This window comes from Ornithodoros turicata, chromosome 2 (genome assembly GCF_037126465.1).
Source record: "Ornithodoros turicata isolate Travis chromosome 2, ASM3712646v1, whole genome shotgun sequence".
NCBI classification, from domain to species: Eukaryota; Metazoa; Arthropoda; class Arachnida; order Ixodida; family Argasidae; genus Ornithodoros; species Ornithodoros turicata.
In genome coordinates, this window is record NC_088202.1 from 58,964,477 (window position 1) to 58,990,917 (window position 26,441).

The window sequence follows — 26,441 nt, forward strand, 5'->3', positions numbered from 1 at the left end:
TCCCTGAGTCATTCCACCACGTGCTCGACCACATGACCACGAGCGACCTCATTGGCCTTGACTTTACCTCCTTTCTCTTTTTCCCACCGCGCACTCCGAGTCTTAGTTGGTTTAAGTTATCCAGAGGGTCAGTATTCATTTTCCGGTTTGCTCAGCTACCCGCGCATGATGAGTTCGAAGAGGGCATCATACTCTGCCCAGTTCAAGCGCAAGGTGATTTTGTATGCGGAATCGCGTAACAGTCATCAGGCGGCAGAGGAATTCAGCTTGGGAAGGACATGTGTTATTCGCTGGCGCCAGCAGCGGGACACCATCTTCGGCTGCACGTCGACGAGGAAGAAGTTCTCGGCACCAAAGAAAGGCAGGCATCCTGAGCTGGAAGCCGAAGTTGCGGAGTACGTAAGAAAAGAAAGAAGAGACGGCCTTGCTGTGACCGGCGACGGCATCCGTGAGAAAGCCAGGGAAATCGCGAAGAGGCTGAATATTCCACGCCACGTGTTCAGAGCCAGCCGCGGATGGGTCGAACGCTTCATGCGACGCCAAGGGTTTTCCGTTCGGCGAAGGACCACAATCTGTCAGAAGCTGCCGCGAGACATGGAGGACAAGATCACGGAATTTCAGCGGTATGTCACCGAGCTACGAAACAGCAAGGAATACCTTATGGGACAGATTGGTAATGTTGACAAAACGGCGGTATACAGTAGAATCTCGATGATACGATCATGGATGATACGAATTTCGGGATGATACAAATTCTTTTCCGGTCCCGGCCGGAATGCCTATTCTTCCCATGTATTAGAACTCGGATGATACGAACGCGTTATCTTGCCTTTACGGATGATACGAATGAGCCAAGGACGCGACAGAGGTCGTTCCCCCGTGACGCGAGAGCGCGTGAGTCATGCTGCTGCTTCTTTCGAAAAGGGAGGGCGATCCTCACCACGAACTCCCTTACATCATGTAGCGCAATGCAAGCAATGACTTTCCTTTTGGTGGTGGTGGTGGAGATATCGAAGGGATTGAACGGCCCGGAACCTTATCACCTTATCTCTGTTTTGACCTTTTTACCCCCCTCGCAACAATAAACCGCGAAGCTGTGTGACATCACTCTGGCGGAAAACAGCGACCAGAACCCCAGAACACGTGGAGGAAACATATCAGGACAACTTGTGGCAACATTACGCGTCACTATTCCACAAGTCGGCTTCACCTAACGCCTGCGTGCTTTAGGAGAAGCTCGCTTTAGACCACTGTCACGCGTCTCGCGGGTGAAAAGCACTTGCTACGTCTTTTGAATCATCTCGCATATTTGGGCAGCATTGGCCAAAAACGGAGACACAAAAGCGTTACAACCGACCTCTTTCATTGACAGTAACGGAAAATGAACAGTCACTGTCTATTTTCTTGCCTCAATTTTTATTTTGGTTTAATTCGCTTGATACGAATTTTGGATGATACGAATTGTTTTCGCGACCCCGTGAGATTCGTATCATCGAGATTCTACTGTACCTTGATATGCCACGGGCAACGACGGTCAGCGAGATCGGAGCGAAGCTAGTAACAGTACGCACAACAGGCAACGAGAAGCTTCGTGTCACGGTGATGTTGTGCATAACAGCTGACGGAAGGAAACTGCCGCCATATATCATACTGAAGAGGAAAACTCTACCTAAAAATGAAGTGTTCTCAAAGGATGTCATCGTGCGTTGCCAGCAACAGGGCTGGACGACGTCGGACCTGATGGTCGACTGGGTGAAGACTGTGTGGCAGCGGCGGCCTGGCGCACTTTTCCGTACGCCATCGACGTGTTCCGTGGCCATTTGACAGACGAAGTGAAGGCAACGTCTAAAGGACAGAACACAGACTTGGTCGTCATCCCTGAAGGCTTCACCTAAGTGTTGCAGCCTCTTGATGTTTCCGTCAATAAGCCGTTCAAGGCAAACCTCCGTGCGGAGTATGAGGACTGGATCCGGGCCAACAACCGGGAAGTGACACCAACCGGAAAAATAAGAAAGGCGTCCGCGGCGGCCATAGCGCAGTGGGTGTCAAATGCTTGGAAGGCAGTACAGCCAGAAATTGTGGTGAGATCGTTCAAGAAATGTGCCATCAGCAATGCCTTGGATGGAACCGAGGACGACATCCTGTGGGAAGCCGAAGACACAGAGGGCAGCTCGCACTCCGACTGAAATGACTCCATCGGCAGTGATAGTGAAGGAAGTTGTACATGGATAGAAATAAACTGCGTTGTCTCGTGTGTAGTGCACAAAAGTTGCTTATCATTGTTATATAGCGCGGCGTTTGTGCGAGCGCGAGTCATCATGCACCGCCCCCTCCTCCGCGCGGGTGCTCAATTGTAAGGAGGCACTTTGAGATGCCCCGTTTTGAAAAAAAGGGGGTCCTTAGAATCGAGAAAATACGGCATTTCCTGAAAGCTGTAAAACAAAACAACAAAACTGCATATTATGCTGGGAACTTGTTAAAAACCGTGAATTCAGTATCGTAACTAGAGCTGTGCGAATAGCAAAATTTCCATTGCGAATAGTTCACGAATAGGAAAAGGTAGGTCAGTTCTCGGAAGGAAAAGGTATGGTCAGTTCCCACTCCTGGAATGGCTTGGCAACCCAATTCCATTCCGTTAATTCCCTCAATAAAAGAAAAGGACCGGTAACCATACTGGCAAGTCCAGCAGTGCTAGAGGAGATTGACATTACCAAGTACGGAAAAAGCACAAAGACAAGGTTATTTCACTCTTGACCGTGTGCAGATGCGGTACAAAGGGTGCGAGGGCAAAAACCAGCACGTTGAAACCAAAACTGCCACCGGGACAACCAGACCATTCCATTCCCATTCCTAGGACAGTTCCCGCTATTCCATTCCAATTCCATTCACGAGGCTTAGCAGGTGGTATAGGCCATTGGCAATGTTAAGAACACAGCGTTTTATTTCTATTTTTTTTAATTTTTTGCAGCTTTTTCACAAAGAGCTAGACCAAGTTGCAGTCCCCATATGAAATTTTAGCACATAGTAATCCCTCGTTACAACGAAGTCGCTTTATTTGAAGTTCCCCTGTGTCCCGTATAAAGCGCATGCAGTTTTAACCGGATTATTCCAAGCATACTGTCGCCCGACTACTCATTTTACGAAGCGCGAGCCGACCCGTATGCCCCCAGCACTCGCAGGACTCGCGGAGCGGTGGAGACGCTGGGCAGCGTTCTCTGCAACCGTTCTTTCCCTCGTAGAGAAGAGGCGAAAGTTTCACACCCTCCCCTCTTTTTTACACGGAAAGGGTAGCACGCGCGTTCCCCTGTTTCCACATCGCTCGGTCGGCGTCTTGCTCTCCGCGCAGTTCCCGCGTTTTCCAATGGCTCCACCGAAGATCCTAAGGAAGTGTAAGTCGCGCTAAGAAGTTGAAAAGGCTACTATGCCTTTCGTGGAAGGAGCTGGCAGCAGCTAAGATCACAAATTGCTTCGCGCACGCCGGATTTTCTAGGGGTCGTGTGCACGATGAACAAGAGCACGTCCCAGACATAGAGGACTGCGACGATCTCTACAAGCGAGTGCATGAGCTCGTCGGACAGGAGGCATACGACGACTTCTCTTCGTTTGCACTTGAAGCGGACGTACCCGTCGTCTTTCCTACCAGGGACGAGGATATTGTGGACACTGTGATAGAACGCCGATGCGAAAGTGACGATAGTTCGGATGATGAGCTCCGGGAAGTTCCAACGCGGGACATGCTCCGTTTGATCCGCAATAAAATTTTGTGCGGCGGTGGTGACGACGGCCGCATGCGGTGCGTGCACAGACTGGAGCAGGCCCTCCTGGCGCCCAACAAGGCCACGCGTCAGACGCAGCTCGCCTCTTTTTTTGTAATGAAATAAAAGTGCTACCATGCTGATAACTTCCCAAGGTATGTGTCTTTTGGGATACCGTTGTTTGCGCGCAGTTCGGGCACCACTGGCAGCACTTTTAGCCGTTCCCGCATTTATCAAAATGCCGCTTATAAGGAATTTTTTTCCGGTCCCGACGACTTCGTTATAACGAGGGATTACTGTACATCTTTCAATGTATAGCTCCGCTCTGGCACACACTATTCATCTTGTCTTCATTACGAACCCTGTACATTGGCTCTAACGGTTTGAAAATAAAGGTCTGATTTACGCCAGCAATCAGGGCAAGCTGATACATATCTGGAAGGGAGAAAAACACCTCCGTCGACTCCTGCTTTTGTCCCATTTTTTCGTGACATTCTTGCGTCCCATCAAGGTCTGCTATTTTGAAGTCCAAAAAATTCAGTTGGCCGCATGTAGAAGATGTTCAAAGCCCCACAAAAGTTTGAATGCCAAATGTCCCAAGCTTCTGTCACTACAACACAATTTTCAGTCACCAATTTTCCTGGTTAGGTGAGAGGTATAACAAGCGTACACAGCGGTCATCGCCAAATACAGGATTCCACTTCAAAAAGACAGCCTTCACTCACCTTCGCTCTCTTTGCAAGGGGTGATGAGGACAGTGGGTGGTGCCCTTCCCAGGCAGAAGTGAGCCCTGAGGGCTGACAAGTTGAGAAAGTGAGCATTGCAGCGGGTACACTGATGCTTGAAGTGCAGCTTCTTGTGCCTCTCCAGACTTCCCATCACATATGTGGTGTACTGGCAGAAGGGACACTGATACAGCTGAGAATTGGCTTGCATGCACTGGTGCGCCATAACTTCTACTGGATGGGTCATACTGTGATTGCACTGACTACATGTCACCACTGAAACAAATGAGAAAGTTGCTTAAGCATACAGCCCACAGTACATTTATCACCACCTATGCTATGTATACATAGGAGTGCAGTGCAGCAGAATTAACCAACAATAAAGTCACGTTCCATATTTAAAAAAGATTACCAGAGTTTCATGTGTCTTTTTAAACTTCTATTGAGTTAGCAAAATCCTGTACTACAGAGGACAGCTACTGCAAACAGCTGCCTTATCACATCCAAAAATTTACTGACCTAGACAACAAAACTTCAGTTGAGTCTGTCGTGTAATAAACTACCTACCTACTTTTGTCATGCACTACTTGTCAAAAGTGTAAAATGATACATAGAAAAGCTTGAAAAATCAAGCTCAAAATCATTGGACAGAAAACAGGCTCACAGTGGCTCCATGCTAAGCAGAGTCACAAAGATTTCACTTTGATTACTAGCAGTGGTGTAGGTGTATGTCCACGGAAGAAGACAGAGATGCACTTTTATGTCGAAACTGCAATTACAGAACATGACTCTGAAAAAATGGCTAGGAAGCAAGCCAGCTGATGAAGATGATGCATAATTAGGGCCTGACTTTTTAGGGTTAAACCCGTATCCGCCCGATATTTACCCCCCGAACGAAATCTGTAAAATTCGGGTTTAACCCGAATCTACCCGAAAACATCCGGGTCGCGTGGCACACTCATAAGCGTGCATTAAAATAAAGCTTGATAACATTGCTGAACATTAGTTCCATGTTAAGACAAATTTTTATTAAACAAAAAAAAAATCACCCGAATACACCCGAATTTTCAAATGAAAAATATCACCCCATATTTACCCCCCGAATTTGGCCAAAAATAAAACCCGAAAAAGTCAGGCCCTATGCATACTGTAAAACCCCGAGACTAGGGAACACAAAGGGACAGACACAACATGAAGTATTCGTGTTGTGTCTGTCCATTCGTGTTCCCTAATCTCTGGGTTTTCCATTATGCATGACTCTCCTGCTCCTGGAAGCAATTTCATTAAACTTCCACTTCTAATACTTTGCATCCACATGTGTTACAGCGTGGCAGGTGCAACTGGTGTTAATTTATCTATGCAGAATTGTAGATATTTAAATTGGAGTTTGTTTACAGTTTCCTAAATAGTGCATCGCAAAATAAGGCAGCACCTATGGCACACCCTCACACAAACACATACCAGAGCCCAAGAGCTAGCTTAAGCTAAACTGAATTGTGTAACTGTAAGCATATTTTCTGCAGCACTTATTTTAGTATATCTATTCTTCCCACACGTAAGTATAATGTACAACTAAACTCTGAAGCTGAGTCTGCATCTCCAGCAGTGCCTGCATGCATGCCATGGCCAAATATCACACACAGTAGCATTCTTTGGCAGGGTGTATCTCTAAGCAAAATCCATTTTCCACTACAAGCTTGGAACGATTCTTTTCTGTTCGTTATGAATGTCTTCCTGGAAGCTGGAGAATTCCATATTCGAATTCTAAAGAAAATATCTAATTTTATATTTGAATATCAAATTAAATCCATGCTTCTTCAAGACCAAATGGTACATTAAATAGTTCCAATGCTGCATGGAGAAGGTCGAAAACGGCAGCACAAGCGAGCACATAAGACAATGTTGGCACTGCTGAATTTGACCGTGTATTATATGAGGTTTTTACCTTGAAAATGAACCCTCGAAAATAGGGTCATACTATATGCGGGCCCTCATTATACATGGCACCTAGGTGCCACACTTGCCATCACAGGTCTCTCGGACTCCGCGTTTCCAGATCTGCCATTCCCAGCTCCAACGCAATTAGTTTACAGCGGCGCGTCACGTGACAAAGCAAGTACAGAGAAAGCAAAAAGCAAAGTATGCTGTTCTTTTGCATGTAATAGTGGGTTCGTGCTGATTTGGACACGTGCGTTCGGAAAACTGGAAAATGCTGCCGAGCCGTGGTGCTGCTGCCGGAGACACATGGCACAATTTGTCAAGCTCAGTCATTGCTGCGTCATTCAAGTGCTGTACAACGAAAGCGATCGATTGTACAGAGGACTCGTTTGTTTATGAGGGCCAGATTACAAGGAATCATTTGAATCCTTGAATTTTCCGCGATTCTGCGAAATATCGCGGAATCCGGAATTCAGCATGGAATCCTTAGTTTGGCATGGAATTTCACAGCATCCCTTATTTTTAGGGGTGTGCGGATATTCGAGTTCTCGAATTCGAATCAAATATCAATAACTCAAAGTATTTCATTCGCGAATCGAATAGCCAACATTCGGATTTCCGAATATCCGACTATTTGCAGAATATGAACAACACCTCCCGAAAGTGGGCTTCACCTGACGCTTCCCTGCATGAGGTGAAGCCTGCTTTACAAAATTGCCCTTGCTGCAGGGCCAACACAGACAGATTATAGTTTAGCTTAAGATAATGTTAGCCCAAGTTTATTGTACATACTCCGTCTCAGGAATTAGCGGCGTCCCTCTCGTGTGCAGTGTAGCAGTGGCAATGGGGGATTTTGATTTGATGTTTGAGAGTTTGCCTTGAAGACTTAAATAATGTCTACAGCCCAGAAACAAAAAGGGTGTCCTAAAGATATAACTTCCACAGGGCATGTATTGTAAGCTCCGTCCTATAATTTTCCCATAAACTCTGTAGATGCCGAAAGATCTTTTAGCAGTTATAAAATGATTGCAGGCGACAGACGGCATTCTTTGTCAGAGGAGAACGCATGATATTGAGTGTACTGCTGAGCCACAACAGTGCTTCAATTTTTTATAAAATGTTTTTATTCCCACATTACCCAAGAAAATAAAGTGTTTCCCATTTCAAGCAGCCATTGACTGCTTGCCATGGAAAATTACGGAATTTACAAGTCTCTGCTGCAGAATTTTGAATTTGTCGCAGCAGGAAACCAGGGGCCTTAATCATGGCTAGTCATACGCAAATGAGGATCTGGCAGAAATTGCTTCATTACAGTAGTGAGAAAACTTTGTGATGATCTACTGACCTCCACTATGAGGCAATGCTGGAGGGTATCCTCGTATTAGGCAGTTCTCATGAAACTTTACATTGGGGTACTCCTTGTGGTGCATTCCGTGCTTGGCCAAGAATCCAAGACTGTCAAAGCTTGCACTGCACAGTGTGCACAGGTATCTTGCGTAAGATGCTTCAAGAGCTGCAATGATATCCATTGAGATTTGTGAGTATTGAAGTGCCACTACGGACTAAAAAAAAATACTTATTTTAGTTTGTGATACAGGTCAACCTCACTCGAAGACCAAGTATCAAAGCATAAATGCAAAGGCACTGAAATGGGATTGCAATGGCATCTGATTCTGGAAACACGAAATTCAGTCCGTCGGGGGCACTTTAAAGGGACAGACGCATCCGTTCCAGTCGATTTCAAATCTATAGTGTCATTTTATTCCTTGTGGACCACAGACCATGGTAATGAAAATCCCACGCAAAAGGGTGGTGTAGTTTCACTGTTATTTGATGGAATACATTACAAGAGCAGGCGTCGAATGTTTAGGGTATGCTGGAATTCCCTCTCTGGATAAATGAGAAAATTTCACTCCCTAAGAACCAACGAGGGCGTGACTTTGAGAAAAGGCATGCCGCAGCCGTGCGGGCATATCAGAGTAACGGGGCATCTAGACGTCATCTTTCTCTTCTGAGCCAGGCTACCTCACTCCTCTGCTTCGGGAGTGATGTCACGCCGCCGAAGCCTCTGCAGTTACGAAAGCAGCGCTGATCCTTAAAATTTGATTATTTAATATCTAAGCAGTTTTCGGACGAAAAACTTTGCCAAGCAGATTGTCAGCGGATGACGAACGTTGCGGTATCGGTTTCATAGATGGGTTTCTGGATGCGACTGTCCCTTTAAACATAAATCCGTACACAGTGAAACCTACATATAACAATACTGACAGCAATCGCGAATTCCATCGTTAAACGAAGGTTGCCCTAAATAGCGCGTCCCGAAAAGTCACGCGCTACCATGCGTGTAGCAAAAGAAAAAGATGCTAAAAAAACATCGAACTGGCTTGGGAAAACAGCGACCAGAACTCGTGGAGGGAAGCAGGGAACATATAGGACAACTTCTGGCAACATTCCGCGTCACCATTCCGCAAGTCAGCTTCACCTAACCACCTGCGTGCTTTAGGAGAAGCTCGCTTTAGAACACTGTCGCGCGACTCATTGGTGGAAAGCACGTGCTGGACCTTTTGAATCATCTCACGAATCTGAAGAGCATTGGCCAAATACGGAGACACAAAAGCATTACCACCGACCTCTTTCACCGACAGTATTGGAAAATGAACAGTCGCTGTCTACTTTCTTGCCTCAATTTTTATTTTGGTTTAATGCTTTTGATACGAATTTCGGATAAGAATTTTTTCCTCTAGCCTGTGAGATTTGTATAATCGAGATTCTGTGTCTTATCATGGCGATTTTCCCCACACGGTTACGCGCATGGGACAGCGTCCAACATCCTTATAGGTGTACTCGGAACAAAGGTCTCTATCGCTGTACATGGGTCGTTTCCCTGTACAAACAATGTATATTTTGATAGTAAAATCATAAACCATCGTTTTACATGGGATACCGTTATCCGCGGGTTTTACTTTATCCACATCTGTCCGCGTACACAGAGCCTTGTGTTTTAGGGCTAAACCCAGCAAAACCTATTTTTACTCCCCAATGTCGCAGTCACTTCAAGCAAAACCCGGTGAAACCCGAGAACCACATTCACCAAAGGTAAAAACTCGCCACATGTGCAGGCACAGGCGGACACCACATACTTCACACTAAGCGCTCCCTCTTGCCGTCTTGTGTTCTTCTTTACGCTTCTTTTTCTTTTCTTTTTTTTTTCACAGGAAAATCTGCTCTTTCACATGTATAATATCACCAGATTTTACCGTCTCACAGCTTCGAAACATAAAACCTGATATCTACTCCTCGATTTCGAAAACAACATGAGACATAAAACACAAGGGTGGCTCCCAAAAGCCACCATGAAGTTGGCTGTCAAGTCGTGTGATATTTCAAATAGTGATCTAGTCACCCATCCACGCAAAAATGCAGTTCTGGTGCAGTGCAAGGCAACACCCACATGCTATTCTCGACCACTTTTAAACCTGCTCCTCCTGCAATTTTTTATATCCTTTTGGATCCTGGGATGCTTCTACTCTTCCAATCAGCTACTATGTGATCACTGCTGTGATCACAGTAGCTAGTGTGATCTGAAAAATAGCTCTGCGAGAACAAGAAAAAGATGCGAAATGAAGAGTTTTCAAGGACTGTGGTAAAGTTCCACGATTTCCTGACCTTGAAAACAGTGTTTTCAAATTCCAGGGTATGCAAGGGTTTCAAGGTATAGTGATAACCAGGATTTCAATTCGTTCTTTGAAAAATATTCCTGACCATGCAGTGTTAAATGACACCATTGCACAGTGTTGCTAGAGCCTTTTTTAAAGTCCTAATTTAGAAAAATGTATTGATAATCTTTAACACATTCAGCACAAATACAACATTACCGAGTTCAGATATTGTTTTCACAACAAAGGACCTTAAATATGCAAAGAAGAGACATTGCAGGAAGAAAATGTCTTTCAACAGAGCCAGTTGTCATTTGCACTTGGGCCTGCTGACACAAACATTCAGCAAATTCCACAGTGCCGTCCTCAGTAGCCTTGCTAGTGCTCTATGAAAAAGAAGCATTGAGGTCAGTAGCGCGTGCTCCAAGTTCTACCAAAGCTACTGAGCATACCAACGAGGAATTTCCTCAACGTTCATGCAAGCTGTCTCAAGTCGCACTCCACATCCTTATAAGAAAGTTGCAAATACCTATAGCAGTAACTCACAAGGTATGATAACAGTGGGAGATATGGGAATAGCTCCGTTCTTTGAAGAAAGAGAGACTTGGGAAGACTGGAGCATAAATGTCTGGTGGGGGATAAGGTGCTTGAGGTCACCATTTGGGTCGTGTTTCTGGAGGTGAAGAGCAATTTCACCCTCTCTTCCAAAGATAGCATTGCAGTGGCCACAACGTAGTACCGTGGATGTATGGAGCTGTTGATCAACACGCACAGAAATATGAGAGACACATTCGTACAAAGCTGCTAAAAAGACTGCTAAACAAAACACAGAATCCTGATGACACTATCATGGATATGAATTTCTTAAAAGTCCGGGCCGGATTGTGTTATGTACTAGGGCCCTGCATTTCCGGGTTTTATGTTTTTTTGAAAATTGGGGAGGGGGTTTAAAAATCGGGTTTTATTTCAAGAGCCATAAAATCAGGTAAAATCAGGTGATATCAGAAGGAAAAGTAGATCTTCGGGTGGAAAAAAAAAAAAAAAAAAAGTGCATCTCGCATTTCAGATTAATATGAGATGCAGAGCAGCTGTGTTGAGTGTCCAATGCTTAGAGTTCTCCAGTGCCAGTATTGGTGGCTGAATTGGCACTTTGTCAAGCTCATTTTCGTTTTTTTTTTTTTAGGTTTTATTGTAAGTGATTATGATGCAAATTGGGGGGTAACAACGGGCTTTACTGGGTCTTACCCTACAATGCAGGGCCCTATGTTATAACTTGTCACGTTCATGATAGTACAGTCGCCGACTGATATTTCGGACTCCAAAAATTTGGACTTTCCACAAACACCCCATAGAGCCAGTGTATTTCCGCTTCCAATATTTCGGACCATGTTTCGGAAGGACTGCCAAGTTTTTTCATACTCATTTCGCTCCTAGCATGCCTATTTTTTTCGGACTTCTCCCTTTCAGACACATTCTAAAACTTCAGGATAGCTGACGGAATGTCGTCAAGCAAAAATGATCAGACGTGGACAACAATGCTGAAATCTTCCCAGAACTAACTGATGCCGACATCGTCGGCCAGGTCCTCGATCTGTCGCCGGAAGGTTCCGAGGACAGTGGCAGCGACAAAGAGGTTGCCGTTGCGTCCCCGTCGACCACGGCGATCCTTACGGCTGTTACTAAGCTCATGTTAGCCTATCGTGGCAAGGCTACGCTAGCAAAATTTCACAGTGACGCATTATCCCATGGCCGCACGGCCAAGCAAACTCATGTCGATACAGTTGAACCCGACTATATCGAACCCGGTTATATCAAATTATTGCCTATATCGAACGTAAGAAACATCCCCTTGAAAATAGCATGTAAATGTATAGGCGTGCTGTACGTCTATATCGAACAGCGGGCACCGCTGTCATCGGCTATATCACACTACCGCTAGAATCCTATGACGTGCCCTTAGTAACTTCCGCACATTTTTCGCGATTGAAAAGGACAAAGCGCGGCTTGGAGATTAGGGATGAAGTCATCCACACGAAAAGGAGTTGGCAATGAGGGCAGGCTGCCAACGGGAGAAGTTAGTGACCCCACGGAGCTTTGTTTCGCACGCTCCGAAGTGAGAAATCACGGGGTCATGCGTCATGCTACCTTCCCCAAGCACGCGACCTGCAATGGAATCGTCCATGCCGGCCGTGCGCAGCGCGTGGCCGAGACGTGCGCAGTGGTGACTGGCGTCGGAGCATTCCTTTTGTAGGCGCCACCATTTAAAAGTTGGCACGAATGAGGCAGCCATGGACGCTAAGAAAAGGAAGAACCTGGACTTCGCGACCAAGCTCGACATCATCCGACGTGTTGAGAATGGAAACAGTAGCGAACTGCTTTCGCAAAGCGCGCTTCGTAGCAGTTGCAGATGAGGCGTGTGCGGATGCCTCGGACAACGATGATGACTTCAAGTACGCTCTGGACGACGAGCTTCGAAAGGTCGCAGAGTTCCCAGAAGCCGTTCCCACTGATCTGACGGCACATGATTTTGTAGGCGCCGACGACAATGTACACATTGTGGCAGAGATGACGGATGCGGACATCATAGCGGACATTGCTGGTGACAACGGCGATTCAAGCGGCGATGAAGGCTCACTGGGAGGTCTTAACGGCGACGATGTCATGCCTACAGTCACAGAGATCGCTTCGGCTTTCGCTACCATTCGTCGCTGCTGCAGGGCAATAGAAGGAGCTGAACTTTCTCATTTAGGAGGCCTCGAGAAGATCGAAAATAGTGTAATGGACTTCATGGCTCGCAACAAGAGACAAGCGCAACTCACGGAGTTCTTCCGTCCCAAATAAATGTTGTTAACTGTCCTGTTGCCCGCTTTGTTTGTGCAGTTTCTGCTCTCGCTCATGCAAATCGGTAAGCTCCTGTTTCATACTATCCCAATTAAATGTCAATTAATACGGCACACGCGAATGTCAGTTAAAATACGAACGCTTTATATATCGAATTATCGATATATCGAATTATTTGCCGATCCCCTTCGAGTTCGATATATGCGGGTTCGACTGTAGTCATTGTAAGCCACTGTGAGTGCTTAAATTCATTTTTTTAAAAGATGCAAGATTTATGCCTTTGTTTAAAAATTCGGACTGCTCGATTATTAGGACTGACTCTGTCGCTCCTTCAAGTCCCAAAAATTGGTCGGCGACTGTGTGAACACTTTTCAGGACTGTGTGCATCTCCTGCACTTGCACCTGAAGCATTACACCTACCCATCGCTTGGTTGCACTGCCTCAGTAACTGGGTATGCAGTCGTCGTTCGCCACCGGTGAGCCGACAACACACGGTGCGGGTAACGCAGAACAGCTTTATACATTTCTTTACCCTTTATGACATTATTTTTAGCTTTACACATGTCAGAAATGATTCATAGAGCAGTTACAATGTAGCTCTAATCATGACCCCCCCCCCCCCCCCCCCCCGCCTCCTTTCTTTCTTTTTCTTTTTTTTTTGTCAGTACCCCACTGTGTTTGTGGTTCTAGATAAACCAATGACCGCTTCACACAAATTTCAGGTGAGGAGCACAACCCTAACGAATTTCTCCTGTACCAGGGTGTCCACTAAGCTGTAGCCTTCAAATTCCCTGACTTTTCCAGGTTTTCACTGACAATTTCAAGCAAACTCCCTGACCAAAACAAAAAGGGGACTTGGTGCCTGCAGCGACGTTTTGATACCGATCCTCCATAAAACAGATCATTTATTGAGAAATTAGAAAAACTGTCCTACTTTTCTGCCTCCGAGCTTGCCATATTGGAAAACTGCTACTCGCAGCAACGTTGCTGGTGCAGGGCCACTCAACCGCTCATCAGCACTCGCGATTCACTGTGCATCGTGACGGCACTTGTCCGCAATTTTCCCTGACTTCGGCTGCCTTTTTGGCAAATTCCCTGACAATACCCAGACTTTTCCAGTCACATCAAAATTCCCCAATAATTCCCTGTTTTCTAGGTCTTCCAGGTTGGTAAACACCCTGCTGTACTGATGCAAAGTATGATAACTTGCATTTTCAATCAACTTTCATCCCTCTTGTCACAACTAAGATAAAACTTAACAGTGCTGATTAAATGTTCTCAACAAAAAATGCCAAGGTAGGATCTCACTTTGAGGTGTGTTCTGAACTCTGAATGAGAATGTGTGGAGTAGTAGCAGAAACAGCAGGACAGGGACTCCTTGATGGGGCCCTCTGCAGGGCACTCATGCAGCACCAGGTCCTGCAGGTTTCCAAAGTTGCAGTGGCACAGTGGACATGGATACTCTGTTCGCTCTTGAATTACCGGCATGCCATCTGCACAGATCATATTTCTCTGTTATTTCATAGAGTAAAGTAGAGTGGAGTATTTATTAGAGCACCGCTTCACAGTAACTCACAGCAATTAGACTTCAGAATAGCACACATTTCTAAACATGTTCACAAAACGAAGTTGTGTAACTACAGGTAAATTTTGTGCTTACAAAAGTTACCTGTTTACGTTTCTATATAAATGTCGATATTTGTGCAGCCAAATCATCGGTCACCCTGCTGAATAGAATGGTTTTGAAAGACAGCTTGCAGCAAATTCTCATGGTGTAAAGCAATCACTCAGTAGGCGAGGTACTATCAGAGGATCCGGGATCAACTCATATCTCTGCTGCAGCTTTACTAACTTCATGGGTGGATAAAATCACTGTATTTACTCGGATAGTTCACACACTCCTATAGCCAAAGACCTAGTGCTGTAAAAGGGGCGTGTTAAAGAAGCACTAAAAGTCTAAAACACAAAAAAGACTTCTTCTCAGATTAAAGTTGGAGTTCCAATAAGCACTATGCAACCAAAATTAGTTTACCTAATACTACTGTTTGGCATAAAAATGCTTTTGAAACATCGATGAAAAATGCCATTGTTGACGGCGGCCAACCGTGTGCATGCAGGTATTGTGCATCTCTGCGTTTTGAACGCAACTTGTCTGGGACCTTGTATAAGTATGCTGCACCATGTCCATTACTACAAGTGTTTAAATATTACATAATTAAATGCCATCCACAGCATTAATGAGAAATGTCCTGCTGCTGTCGATTATATGTACTGTTGTGGACACGGCTGTCTAAAATCAGCACTTCGTGGTTTATCTCATCTCAAATCTCCAAATGTTGCAATATTATTTATTTCGCGTATTAAACACATACAGCACATGGTCCACCTTCAAATACAATAGTGGCACAACACTTTCAAGTGCAACAGAGGCAATATTGGATGGCAAAGTACTGACAGGCGATTTTAGCTAACCGTGTCCCCGACAGTACATCGCTCCAGCACTTGCCAATGGCCAACACGATTTCGGTTCATACAGTGTACGATTTCTTCAAATCAAACTGTGCTCCGAAGCAGGGCACATGCATCCGGCAGTGTAACTTACGGGCATGAAGTGAAATGAAGGCCGTGGAGTGGTACCGATACAAATAACAGATTGGTATTATTTTCGTTGTAGCTTCATAACTGAACACTCACAAGTGAGCTATACAGTCGAGCCCAGTTATAACGATATTGACTGGAACGCGAAATCCGATCGTTATATCAGAGTATCATTAAAAACGAGCTTTCACGAAATCGCCGGTCGGGATCACATCAATAAAGTAGGATGGCACAAGTAGAACGCCGCTGGACATGCACGCGTTTGTTGCTAGCGCAAAGGACACAGCTTTGTGTCGAAGAATTTTCAAGGACAACATACATGGCGATACCACATGAGGCTCCTTCCGAGATTGGCAACTTTGTTAATTGCTTGTCATGCAGTGCCGTAGTCATTATCGTTCTCACTATCGGAATTGCATTGTCCATCAGGACGCACTTCGCCCACAGGAAATTCGTTGACACATGTTTGGGTGGTGACATGCAACTGTCTGCCAACTCACATTTTGGAAGCCACTGTACCTTGTGACGACGTTTTGCACCAGTACAAAATCTGTCGAGCATATGCAACGTCGGGTCAAGCCACAAACCTTTCCTCGCCAAAACGCGTCTCGGAACCGCAGACGCCATCGTAGCTCGCAGCAAACCAGAAAAAACTTGATGGCGAGAGAACGATGGGAAGAGGGAACCTCCTCCTTTTCTGATTTCTGATCGCTATACGTGAGCAAACGCTTTTGCGGCGATAGTTATATCGATGTCTTCATAGGGCGAGCTGACGGGAACCAACAATTTGATTGCAATATCGGAGTTATCGTTATATCGAAGATCGTAATAAACGGGTCCTACTATAACACTCACGATGAAATGAACAAAGTAATTCCAAATGAACTTCTGGAGGGTGTTTTAATGCTCATTTAACTGCACGAGCAAACGGTTGGAACTCAACACTAAAAAAAACAGGCTTGGTTCTGAAATATTAATGATTCAGTACCCTAAATCAACAGGTACAGTTAAAGGGGTTGTGACAAGTCATCCCAAGTTATCCCAGATAAACGTAAAAGAGGGGTCTTTGCACCGATGTGAACCTGCATTGAAAGTTTCACAGTGAAGAGGGTAATAGAAGCGGAGAAAATGGGCACCGTGAATATCGAAACTCATGCGGCGCTGACATCACAGCCCTCACCACCGCCAGTGAGGCAGCGCACAAGAAGTCACGTGCTTGCGGCTGCCAATGGGAATGGACGCAACTCTGAACCCTGTGACGTCTGCGCTTTGCTCGGGAGTGTGTTCGAGGGTTTTTATCTCGTTAAGTACGACACATTGAAGAATAATTCTTTTATCTTCAGTATTCTGGCATGCAGTACAATGCATTCATGATGTAATGAACCGCATCTATCAAAGTGTCCCAACTCCTTTAAGCCTCGATATAACGAACCTCGATTTAGCGAAATCCTCCATGTAACGAAGTTTTTCCCAACTTTTTTGTTCTTTTGTATTTCACACCTCGATATAGCAAATTCCTTCCATGGGATGGAACTTCCAATAGCGCATGGCACCTCTCAATAGCGTAGGCACACACTTGCTGCACGTGCAGGAAGCACTGCAAAGGCTATTTCGTATACAGTTATTGAGTGTTCTCTCTGGAGCGTCTGTCTACAGAAACATTCAGCAATTGCACCACAGATCTATGTTAGTCCTCCGACCACCTCCCCTGAAGATCATTCGACAAGATTCTCCCGTAGGAACCAGTAAATGTTTGCAGCTCATTTTTTTCGCGACTTGTGCACTCCTAACAGTACCCCCATCACTCCCCCCGGAATCTGAATTTCAATTGGGCAGAAAAATACCTTCCTCGGCATTTGAAGACAATAATTTTTCCTACAATATCGCACAGAAGGATGTTTCCGGCAACATGCGTTCAAACTTCCCATTCAGTTCAAGGGCATTCTGCACGTTCTTTCAAGTTCTACTTACTATGTGAGATTGTGAGCAGGTTCTCAAGGAGCTTCCCCCTGTCCAAGTAGTTGTCCTCTGGTGGTTCAAAAAGGGACTCCACAAACATGGCAGGATAGACTTCCTCATCCTCATTTGCGGAGCTGCAGCCAGTTACAGTGTGCCACTGTAAAACGTGAGCAGCGTGTACATTAAAGAAATGTAGGGAAAGGTGCGACATGAAGTATGTCTTAAAAAGACAGTAGAGTAAATGGCAAGCCCATAGAAACTGTATGTTCTGAATGCTTGTCACTTAGTATGTGCTTCGGATACATGATATGATAGCTCTGCAGTACTACACTGATCAGCAGTTTTCTTTATTTTAGAAATTTAAGTGAAAAGACTGTTTTGCAATGCAAAAGTAGCAGACTCCGTCATCCAGCACCACAGACGCCACTTGTGGTGCCATCTATTGAGAACGCACAGAACAACCTAACCAGCCTGCCTGAAACTCTTGAAATTTTGATATACCGTCGTCAAAGGTGCACAGATGGTACATCGTAGAGCAGGCATCCGTGTGAATGGGCTGGAAGCTAAGTTTTGCACACAAGACCAAGTGAGAAGTGGCACTCACGTTCAGGGCACTCTAATCATGCTGGGTATAATGAGTGACGGCAGTGAGAGCCAACAATGCAAAAACAGAGGGGGAAGTAAAGGGTGGGGTGTTCCTGCAGATTACAGCTGTGGCGGCCGCCACCGGACCTAGGGCCAGAGGATGCTTAGTTCAGGGAAGGATAACGTACATATTTTCGTTACAGTTTTAATTTTCGTTACTGCTATATTTTCGTTTCCGTTATCCGTTTCTGATACCTGCCTTTCAATTTCGTTTCCGTTACGTTTCCGTTACTGTTTCCGGTAATGGAACGGCTGTTACAGAGCTGCGGGAGGACAGCCCGTCCGGCTCTATTAGCACCCTGTTTTGCCCAAGTGCTGCTTCGGTGTCACGCGTACACACTACATAAGTAATTTTGCGTCGTTGGGATGCCCACATCTTGCGAGCCTTAAAATAAATAATGTAGGAACATGTCTTTGGTCACTCGGAGTCCAGCAACTCAAGATGGGCGTAACCTTCATCCAATGTCGCATTCATAAGCGGACGCTCTCAGTAGTAAATAATACTGCCATGGTCACGGTGAAATGAAAAAAAGTACGAAATAAGTAACTAAAAATTGTAGGTTCTCATCCTCGTGCTATGGTGGAGTATAGTCATGTGTTGATGTCATGGAGTTACGAAGACTGGGACGAGGTAAACTAGGGATGCACCCTCGAGATCCATTATTGTGCCTTCTTTCCATGCTCTTGTGTACTATGTAGAGCATTACAGGGAATGGAGTCATCAAAATACAAAAACTAAAATGGAAAGTCACTCAAATTCTATCGCACAACAGGAACAGCCATTAGCCGAATTCAATACCGGAAGATAATTTTCGTTTCCATTTCTGTTTCCAGTAATGGAGGACCGTGGTATGTGTTTCCGTTACCCTTCCCTGGTTTAGCTTGCTCACTCGTGTCACGCCCCTTTTTCCTGTTCTGGTGGCATTCGGATTAAAATCACCTCAACACCTGGATTTCTGGAGTGTACCTTCGAATCGGTTTCCACAAACTGGGGACGCGAACATAATTGGCTACCACTCATCTATCTAAATCAAACTGCTCAAGAGCCGTTTTCCAACGGAAACCTAACAGTAACTAGCAATCTATCTCTAATGCATCACACGGTACTTCGCTATCATGTGGTAGCTGTCCGCCTATGGGGGCGGTGTCCCTCTGCTCCTCAAAGCAGATGTCCAGGGGCACCATGACCAGCAAAATATTGCTGTTAGAAAATCGTTACGATTATTGTTTTTTTTTAATTCTGTGATGCAACTGTGGCTACGAGCGGCGTACAGATGTGGACAGATGGAGAGAGGACAGCAGGAAGGAGCGGGGGGAGAATAGTGTGCATCCTGGGCCAACTTCAGGGGGAACTGTGCCGACATTCGTCTGGAAGGTCTTCGAAAAACCCAGTGAAAACCTCAGACAAGCACAGCCGGTGACAGGATTCGAACCGGCGTCACCTCCCAGTCTTGGCGTGAAAAGCGATCATCTGAACCGTTATGCCACGGGAGCTGGTAGTTAGGATGAAAAGTATTAAGAACTGAGAACTAATGCTTTGTGTGTATCATCAACAAGGTGAGTTCTACATGGTGGTTATATTTCCCGTCTTATCCCCTTAAAGGGACTGTAAAGTGAACGGTAAACAGTGCTTTTCTGAAACATTGTAGCTGGACGCTTCAGATACGTAGTAGCTCTGCTGTGCATTGAGCATTTTTTTAGCAATCTAATTTCAAAGATTGCTGCACTAATCAAAATTTGCATAGCCCAAGACACAGCAACCCAGAGCCGTTTATTGAGAGAGTTTGGCCATTAGGAGTAACTGACTTGAACCACGTCATGCGACGTCACGGCTGAACGACCTCCCTCGATGCGCTCTATTGTTGTCCAGTCGTCAATCAGTCGCCAACGCCATGTTGATGCAAAGTGCTGTTCACGATGCAAGGGGGGAAGACACGTGTGTAGGGCGCCCTTCGAGAACCCTTCGCCCTTGAATCCTTTCAGTTTGCTAACAAAGCCCCCTTATCATAGGCACCTGTGGGTGATAAGTTGGCAATTCCTGTATATTACATTGAGCATTACAAAACTACCTGTCGACTAGCCGGTGGACTGCATCAAAATGGCACCTACGTGCTGGCTGATAAGAGGATTTCGCTTGGATTCACGCGTTTTGGCGGTGCAAACAGCAACTCTGACGTCAAAACAGGCTCCTGCCGTGAAGCAGCAAAAGATGGCCAAACTCACTCTATATATGACTCTGCAGCAACCCTGACTCGTGCGCCATATATTGAGAATCAAAACACCTGTTTGGGCCTCTTGGTATAGATTCACTGTGGAGAATAAGCGCTGCATGTGTTGTTCTCGTCTTTTCTGTGTGCTTTTGTTCCCTAGTGCTTATTCTCCGCAATGTATCTATTTAAAACGCAAGCAAGTAGACTAGCTATCTGGCAGGTCGTGGGCAGCTGCAATGTGCGCTTCACCATCAAAGGTGCATGGTTCGTGCATCTAGGAACATTAGAATGAAAGCCAGACATCCGTGGAAACCACCTGGAAGCAAGGTTTTGCACACAGCAGTGATACCAAGCGGCTTTCACACCTCTCATCTCCTGGCCACCCTACTCATGCCGGCAGTAACGCAGTCAAAAAAATATTTTGGGAGGGGTTCTATGGGGACTTTACATGGGGAGGAAGATTTCACCCTCGTTTCCCTCTTCTAAATGCACTATCAAGGGCACCATTTCAGGGGGTTGAACCCCCGCCGGCTATGCCACTGCACGCCGGGACCACGGGCAATGGCAGAGGAGCAGACAACACGGGGACAAGGAAAGAGAGAGAAAGGCCAACTGATGGAACACATCGTGCAGATACCCTTATGGGTTACAACAGTTTAAACCATGCTGATCTAGAGTTGCTGTTACTCTTCATAACAGGTCTAATAGTAATCATGGGCGTACCGGCAAGGAGGGAGGGCAGCCCCCCCCCCCCCCCCCCCGGAAACTCCAAGGTCGCTTGTGAAAATAGTGTGCGCTTTAGTCATAGGTCATAATGATTATTCTCAGATGTCATGATAGGAACCTCTGAACACCCACATAGTGTGCAACGTCCGCCTCCAGAAAAAGATGTGGTAGGGGGTGGGGGTTTGCACTCTTGCCCCCCCCCCCCCCCCCCATTGGAAGCGCTTTGCCTCCCCTTGGAAAAGATCCCGGGAATGCCCATGATAGTGATTAGTAACCTGTCCCAAATGTGTTACATAGTAGTTCTTCAATATCACCGCCTTCTTCTTCTTCAATGCCCCCCCCCCCCATTGGAAGCGCTTTGCCTCCCCTTGGAAAAGATCCCGGGAATGCCCATGATAGTGATTAGTAACCTGTCCCAAATGTGTTACATAGTAGTTCTTCAATATCACGTGATATCTGTGCGCCAATCCTGGAAGGCCTCCAATGTTTCCCATGGCGAATGTCTGTGGACGTCGCGGTCGCAAAATTATCGGTGTTTGAAATTCGTTAGTACGAAAAATATGAAGGATTGAGACATGATGGCTTGTGTGTGTCATCACAAAGTGAAGTTCTACCTGATGGCACATAAAAACATGGTAGATGCATTTCACATTACAGTCCTTTTAAGAGGCAGGTTGGAAACTCCCACTGATTATGAAATTCAAGCAGTTATCAAGCCGTGAAGCATGTGCAAGGGCCGTACATAAATTCAATATAGTGAAGCACAGTGGTTTGAGAGATAGACAACAAAAACCACATTTGCACATGCAGTTTTACATTAGAATGATGTAAGCGTTAGCAAGCACAACTATGGGAATGTCACTGGGGGTATCAAGCCGGTATCCAGACATATATCGCTTATCTGCACGCCTTGGTACATTTATTGTCTGGATAAATGAATCAAGTGCAGGAATGCATGCACTTGATTGGTACAGTACTTCTCTTGTTCCCGTAAAATACTGCACATCATTCGCTTTTTGACATCAACATCCTGTGCTCCTCTAACCCATGCTTGAAGGCTAGGAATACTTTCACTTGGTTTGGATAGCCGATGCTCACATATCGACTTTTTGTGCACAGTCGAAATCGGACATCTCTTGTGCTTCTTGGGAGCCACTGCTACTTCCTGTCCACACCAGACCTCAGTGACTGACCTCTGATCAAAAAGGGATCGTAGTGTAGAACTTACGTAGGAGGCTACATTCCTCAGGGACAAGCCGACAGGCAGGAAATGCCAAGGACCAAGGACGGAAGTTATTGACATGTTTCTGTATGAGTGAATCAGAATTACACTTATTCTGGAACACAGTTCGCAGTGTTGGGGTTAGTCATCTGGAGCCTCGGTCCGTCTGTCTCATTTACGTAACACATTTTGGTGCCGAAACCCGGGATTCGGACCGCGCTCCGGATGTCAAGCGAAGCACTCGACGGCCTACTGCGTACTCGGGCAGGAACCCGCGACGGGGTCACCCATGCCACCGAACATCTCGCCGTACTTCTGTCTCGACCGGTAAAAGTTAAGGCAGCAATTGAAGCAGACCTCCGATGCCTGATTGCCGGGAAGGCAGCCCTAGCGGAGCTGGATGCCCAGGTCATGGGTTTGATAAGTGATGAGAGATTCGATGACGAACTGCAAGATATACTGGAGCAAGAATGGCAAGTGGAACTGGCAATTTCGAAAGCGAGAAGCGCACTCCGCCTGGGTCTCTTGCCTACCTTGCCTACTGGGACGTTCACTGTGTGGACCAGCGGAACAGTTCATCTCACTACAGCTGGTCAGCTCGGAAGTCAAGTCTCGGTGAGCCAGCCTCCTGCTTCTCCAGCTGGCGCAATTGAAGGTCACTCAAATTCGACAGAGAGTGACACAATTCAAGAACGCTCGATGTCACGCCATCCACACCAGTCGGACCTCACAGCAAACATTGAGGCATCTTTCGAGGAATGGCTATGGCAGCGTACGGACAGCACGAACACAGAACACCGGGAAACCGCTGAGGGTCAGTGTGATGCAAAGGTATGGCCAGAGGACTGCAACCTCAGTACGCGACCAGGGAAAGACTGCACTGACTGTAAGGATTCACTAGTTCAAACCAGGTTGTCGGAAGGCCTACCTCCCGTCTACACGAGCAACATAGCACAAAAATCGTCGAACTCCGAATGTGATTCGCACGACGTTGTGCAAAGGCACCAACAATCTTCGCAGCTCTTCGCTAAAAGAGAAATAATCCCTCCAGTTCATATTGAAGCGAGCTCTAAGATAGGGAGAATGTCGTCGAACGTCGGCAGCAGAATCAACGCTCAACCGCAATCGGCGGAGGACCTTGGCAGCGCTTTAGAAGCCACACCTTTGCCCACAGTCGTCCACGTTTGCACGAGTCAGCAGACACCCGCATCGGTCTCCTTTATGACACTCAGCGACCCAGCGGCAGCTGCCACAGACCACAGACGGTTCGCCAAGGACTACTGTACAGCACACCACACCCTGTGCCGCACCGCGAGGATGTTTCGGATGTTTTGGGGTCTTCACGTCAGACGACGACGCGGACGATTGAAATATTGCAAGTCTTCGTAAACCCAGACCGTGAGGACACCTGCCTCGATCGGCCACGTCCCCACCTGACGTCACTTGGACACTGCACAGATATGATCGCCGCCAACGCGGTCACCCTGTCGGCGCGGGAGTGTGTTGCGTAACTTAGAGGAGGACGATGGGCGACCAGGTGCATGGGATTGCGATGAGCGCGCGGCGCCTGGCTCGAGTTGGGATTCGGGGCACTTGTTGATTAAAGCTTGTTGGGGTTAGTCATCTGGAGCCTCGGTCCGTCTCTCCGTACTTAGCGTCCGGGTACAAATAAGGACAACATTCGGAATTACATGAATTTTGGATAACCATATAAAAAACCAATGCTAGCAAGTTTGTTCCCAGTCATGCAGACCGGGTAATGAGTTTTTCGGCCAACAGAGCTGTGGATAAGTGATAGGCATGACTGTAAATGCTACTGGAGAACAACTATGACAACCACAACAGGTATTCTCATTTGCCTTATTCTGTAGCTTCGTGGAGACTGCCCCTCAGTTTATGAAACAACCCCCGGCTCTCGATGTTATCAAAGTGTACACTTTAAAATTATGTCAGTGGACTTGTACCTGTCCTGGTGAGCTTCCTGTTGTCATTCTTGGGTCTTGAACACCATCCACGTTTTCGTTTGCAGCGTTAGCCTATCTGCAATTCCATCACATGTCATCAGTACACTTCAGTTTTACCTCGCAAAACCCCTGGGACTGAACATGGTATCTGCAAGCCTGATACATAGCATGGCTGACAGGCAGGATGAATGGAGTTTTGAATTCAATTGATCATTTGTTGAGCAGTTTGAGTCAGAACATCGTTTACGTGGACTACGAACAGCCTTACCCATAGCACCTCGCTTCAAGCCTCCCTAGACAACTTGCAGGCAACTTATATTGTGTATCAAATATCATGCAGATCACCGCGCGCATTGCCTACGTGTGTGTGTAAATCTGCAACTTAACTTCCTCTTTGTAATCTGCACACACATGGAAGGCTTGATAACGAAAAGTTAGGCGAACTGTATCCGAATTTCGCAGTCGCGCGACAAGACTTTCCATTGTCATTCTTTGGCATCTTTTTCCGATGCAACATGCGTGTCGCTTTATGAATTCCCGAAATACGTAGGACCTAGGTTTAGAAAGTAATTCATTCGAAAAGCATGGACTACAAACGTCTACAGCAAGCTAAGGCTGGGCGTCAGATATGTCGACTTTCATTGTTTAATGTCTGCGTATAAAATATGGCATTGAAGCTGCACAGTTATTGACAGCTGTATTGCATGCTCGACCACATTACGTGCAGAGCTGTACTTACCGTCATAGTGATAGAACAATGTTTATTACAACCGAAAACATACTTGTAGCACTAATTTTAAACTTCCACGCACAGCGGAAAAACTAGGAAGCGGAAGCTCTGCGGTTTCACCGTTTCGCCATGACTTTGAAAGTGAAAATTCTCGAGCGAAATTGAATTCTTCAAAGCAAAGACTCATTGATATATGTATGCACATCGTACACGCTTTATATTGGGATTTTTATTTAAAAGAACAAGACATTACTGTCTGGTTTTCATTGCATTATGAGATGTAACTTACGCACAGTCGTCTGCTCTTTCAATCATCTGGTTTGCACTAAGTATATGATATATAGCTCTCTCCTCGCACATTAATCATTGCAGGTGCACTCAGAAAGTTACATAAATGTTGTTGGATAGCACAATACGAGGAACACTTAAAAGCAATTCTTGCATGAATACACGAATGCACTGTAAACACAAAACGTAAATACGACCTGTACAGTAGCGACCCTTGCGGCCTCGCTGCAGCAGCCGAAATACATATTAAGGGTAGCTGCCTTTGTTATTGTTCTATACTGGATGTCCTTTGGTTTTAAAGTTCTCATTGCACGCATGATGTTTTGACGCCGCTTCCAGGAATTTCACCACAATTTCGCCTCCGTTTGGTAGCGGAATAGCTGTTTGGACATGATGGATATATAGCGAGCAATACAGCGAAACGATGTCGTACAAGCAAGCAGCTGTGAGTGACATTGTAATGTTTCACACCAGATTTTCTGGTTGCTTTTGATGCGGATCGACTGCTGAAACCAAAATTAATAGCGCCTGTTTCTCATGGAGCACAAATACTGATATGGCCTATACCGCAAATATTTGAATATTTTGTTGTGATCTCTGCGTAGGCGTGTCCTGCGAGCCAGTAGAGCACTACGTTTGCCTTGATCTAAGGTCTCCCATGTAGAAAGCATACTGCGTATCGCAGCCTGGCCAAGCAGTGGTTGTGACTGCCTTTCCAAACAACGGAGGCGGAATTCACTGTAGGTAAGAGCACTGGTGGACTTTGAAGGAGTAAAATAGGAAAGGAGAAAAGCCACAGAAATGTACGGAAAGGAGACTCTCTGTCTGTAGTAATCCTGCAGTTTGAGTTATTGCAATGTTGCGTCCAAAAGGGATCTGTGCTCTATGCATTCGTAGGCAATTCAGTGAAAAACGATGTCTGAAAACAGCACAGATAAAAGTAATCCAAATTGGAAAAATTGTTAGCTATCCTACAAGATCCCAAAACTGATCATTCACGTCATCTGAATAATTTTTCAACAATACACATAATTGCTTGCCATTAGTTTTAAGTATGTCAGAAGTATAGAGACCACAGGGCAGAGCAACAAAACATACAAAGGCAAACACTTCAGTCTCACAATGTCTCGTCACATAATTCAATTAAAGAATGACAGCTGATGAAAAGGCACCAGGAGTGGGAT

The 26,441-nt window shown here is 45.8% G+C and overlaps 2 protein-coding genes across 3 annotated transcripts in view; one reads left to right on the top strand and one right to left on the bottom strand.

Annotated features, from left to right (window-relative positions):
* Positions 1 to 25,088, bottom strand: part of LOC135385469 (zinc finger protein 425-like) — a 49,780-nt gene extending 24,692 nt beyond the window's left edge. The window contains exons 1-7 of the mRNA XM_064614798.1: positions 24,979 to 25,088; positions 24,240 to 24,315; positions 17,485 to 17,629; positions 14,224 to 14,408; positions 10,621 to 10,828; positions 7,764 to 7,931; positions 4,481 to 4,756 (exon numbers count right to left, since the gene is read on the bottom strand). Of these exons, the coding sequence (XP_064470868.1) occupies positions 4,481 to 4,756; positions 7,764 to 7,931; positions 10,621 to 10,828; positions 14,224 to 14,408; positions 17,485 to 17,629; positions 24,240 to 24,266 (1,009 nt within the window). The 5' untranslated portion in view covers positions 24,267 to 24,315; positions 24,979 to 25,088. The remainder of the gene's footprint in view (positions 1 to 4,480; positions 4,757 to 7,763; positions 7,932 to 10,620; positions 10,829 to 14,223; positions 14,409 to 17,484; positions 17,630 to 24,239; positions 24,316 to 24,978) is intronic.
* A 361-nt stretch (positions 25,089 to 25,449) lies between these two features.
* LOC135385470 (zinc finger protein 555-like) overlaps positions 25,450 to 26,441 on the top strand; it is a 28,539-nt gene continuing 27,547 nt past the window's right edge. Inside the window, exons 1-3 of one of the 2 annotated variants that reach the window (XM_064614799.1) lie at positions 25,450 to 25,509; positions 25,597 to 25,702; positions 25,863 to 26,001. The gene's annotated coding sequence lies outside the window, so the exon portion shown is untranslated. The other variant, XM_064614800.1, reaches the window with a different exon arrangement.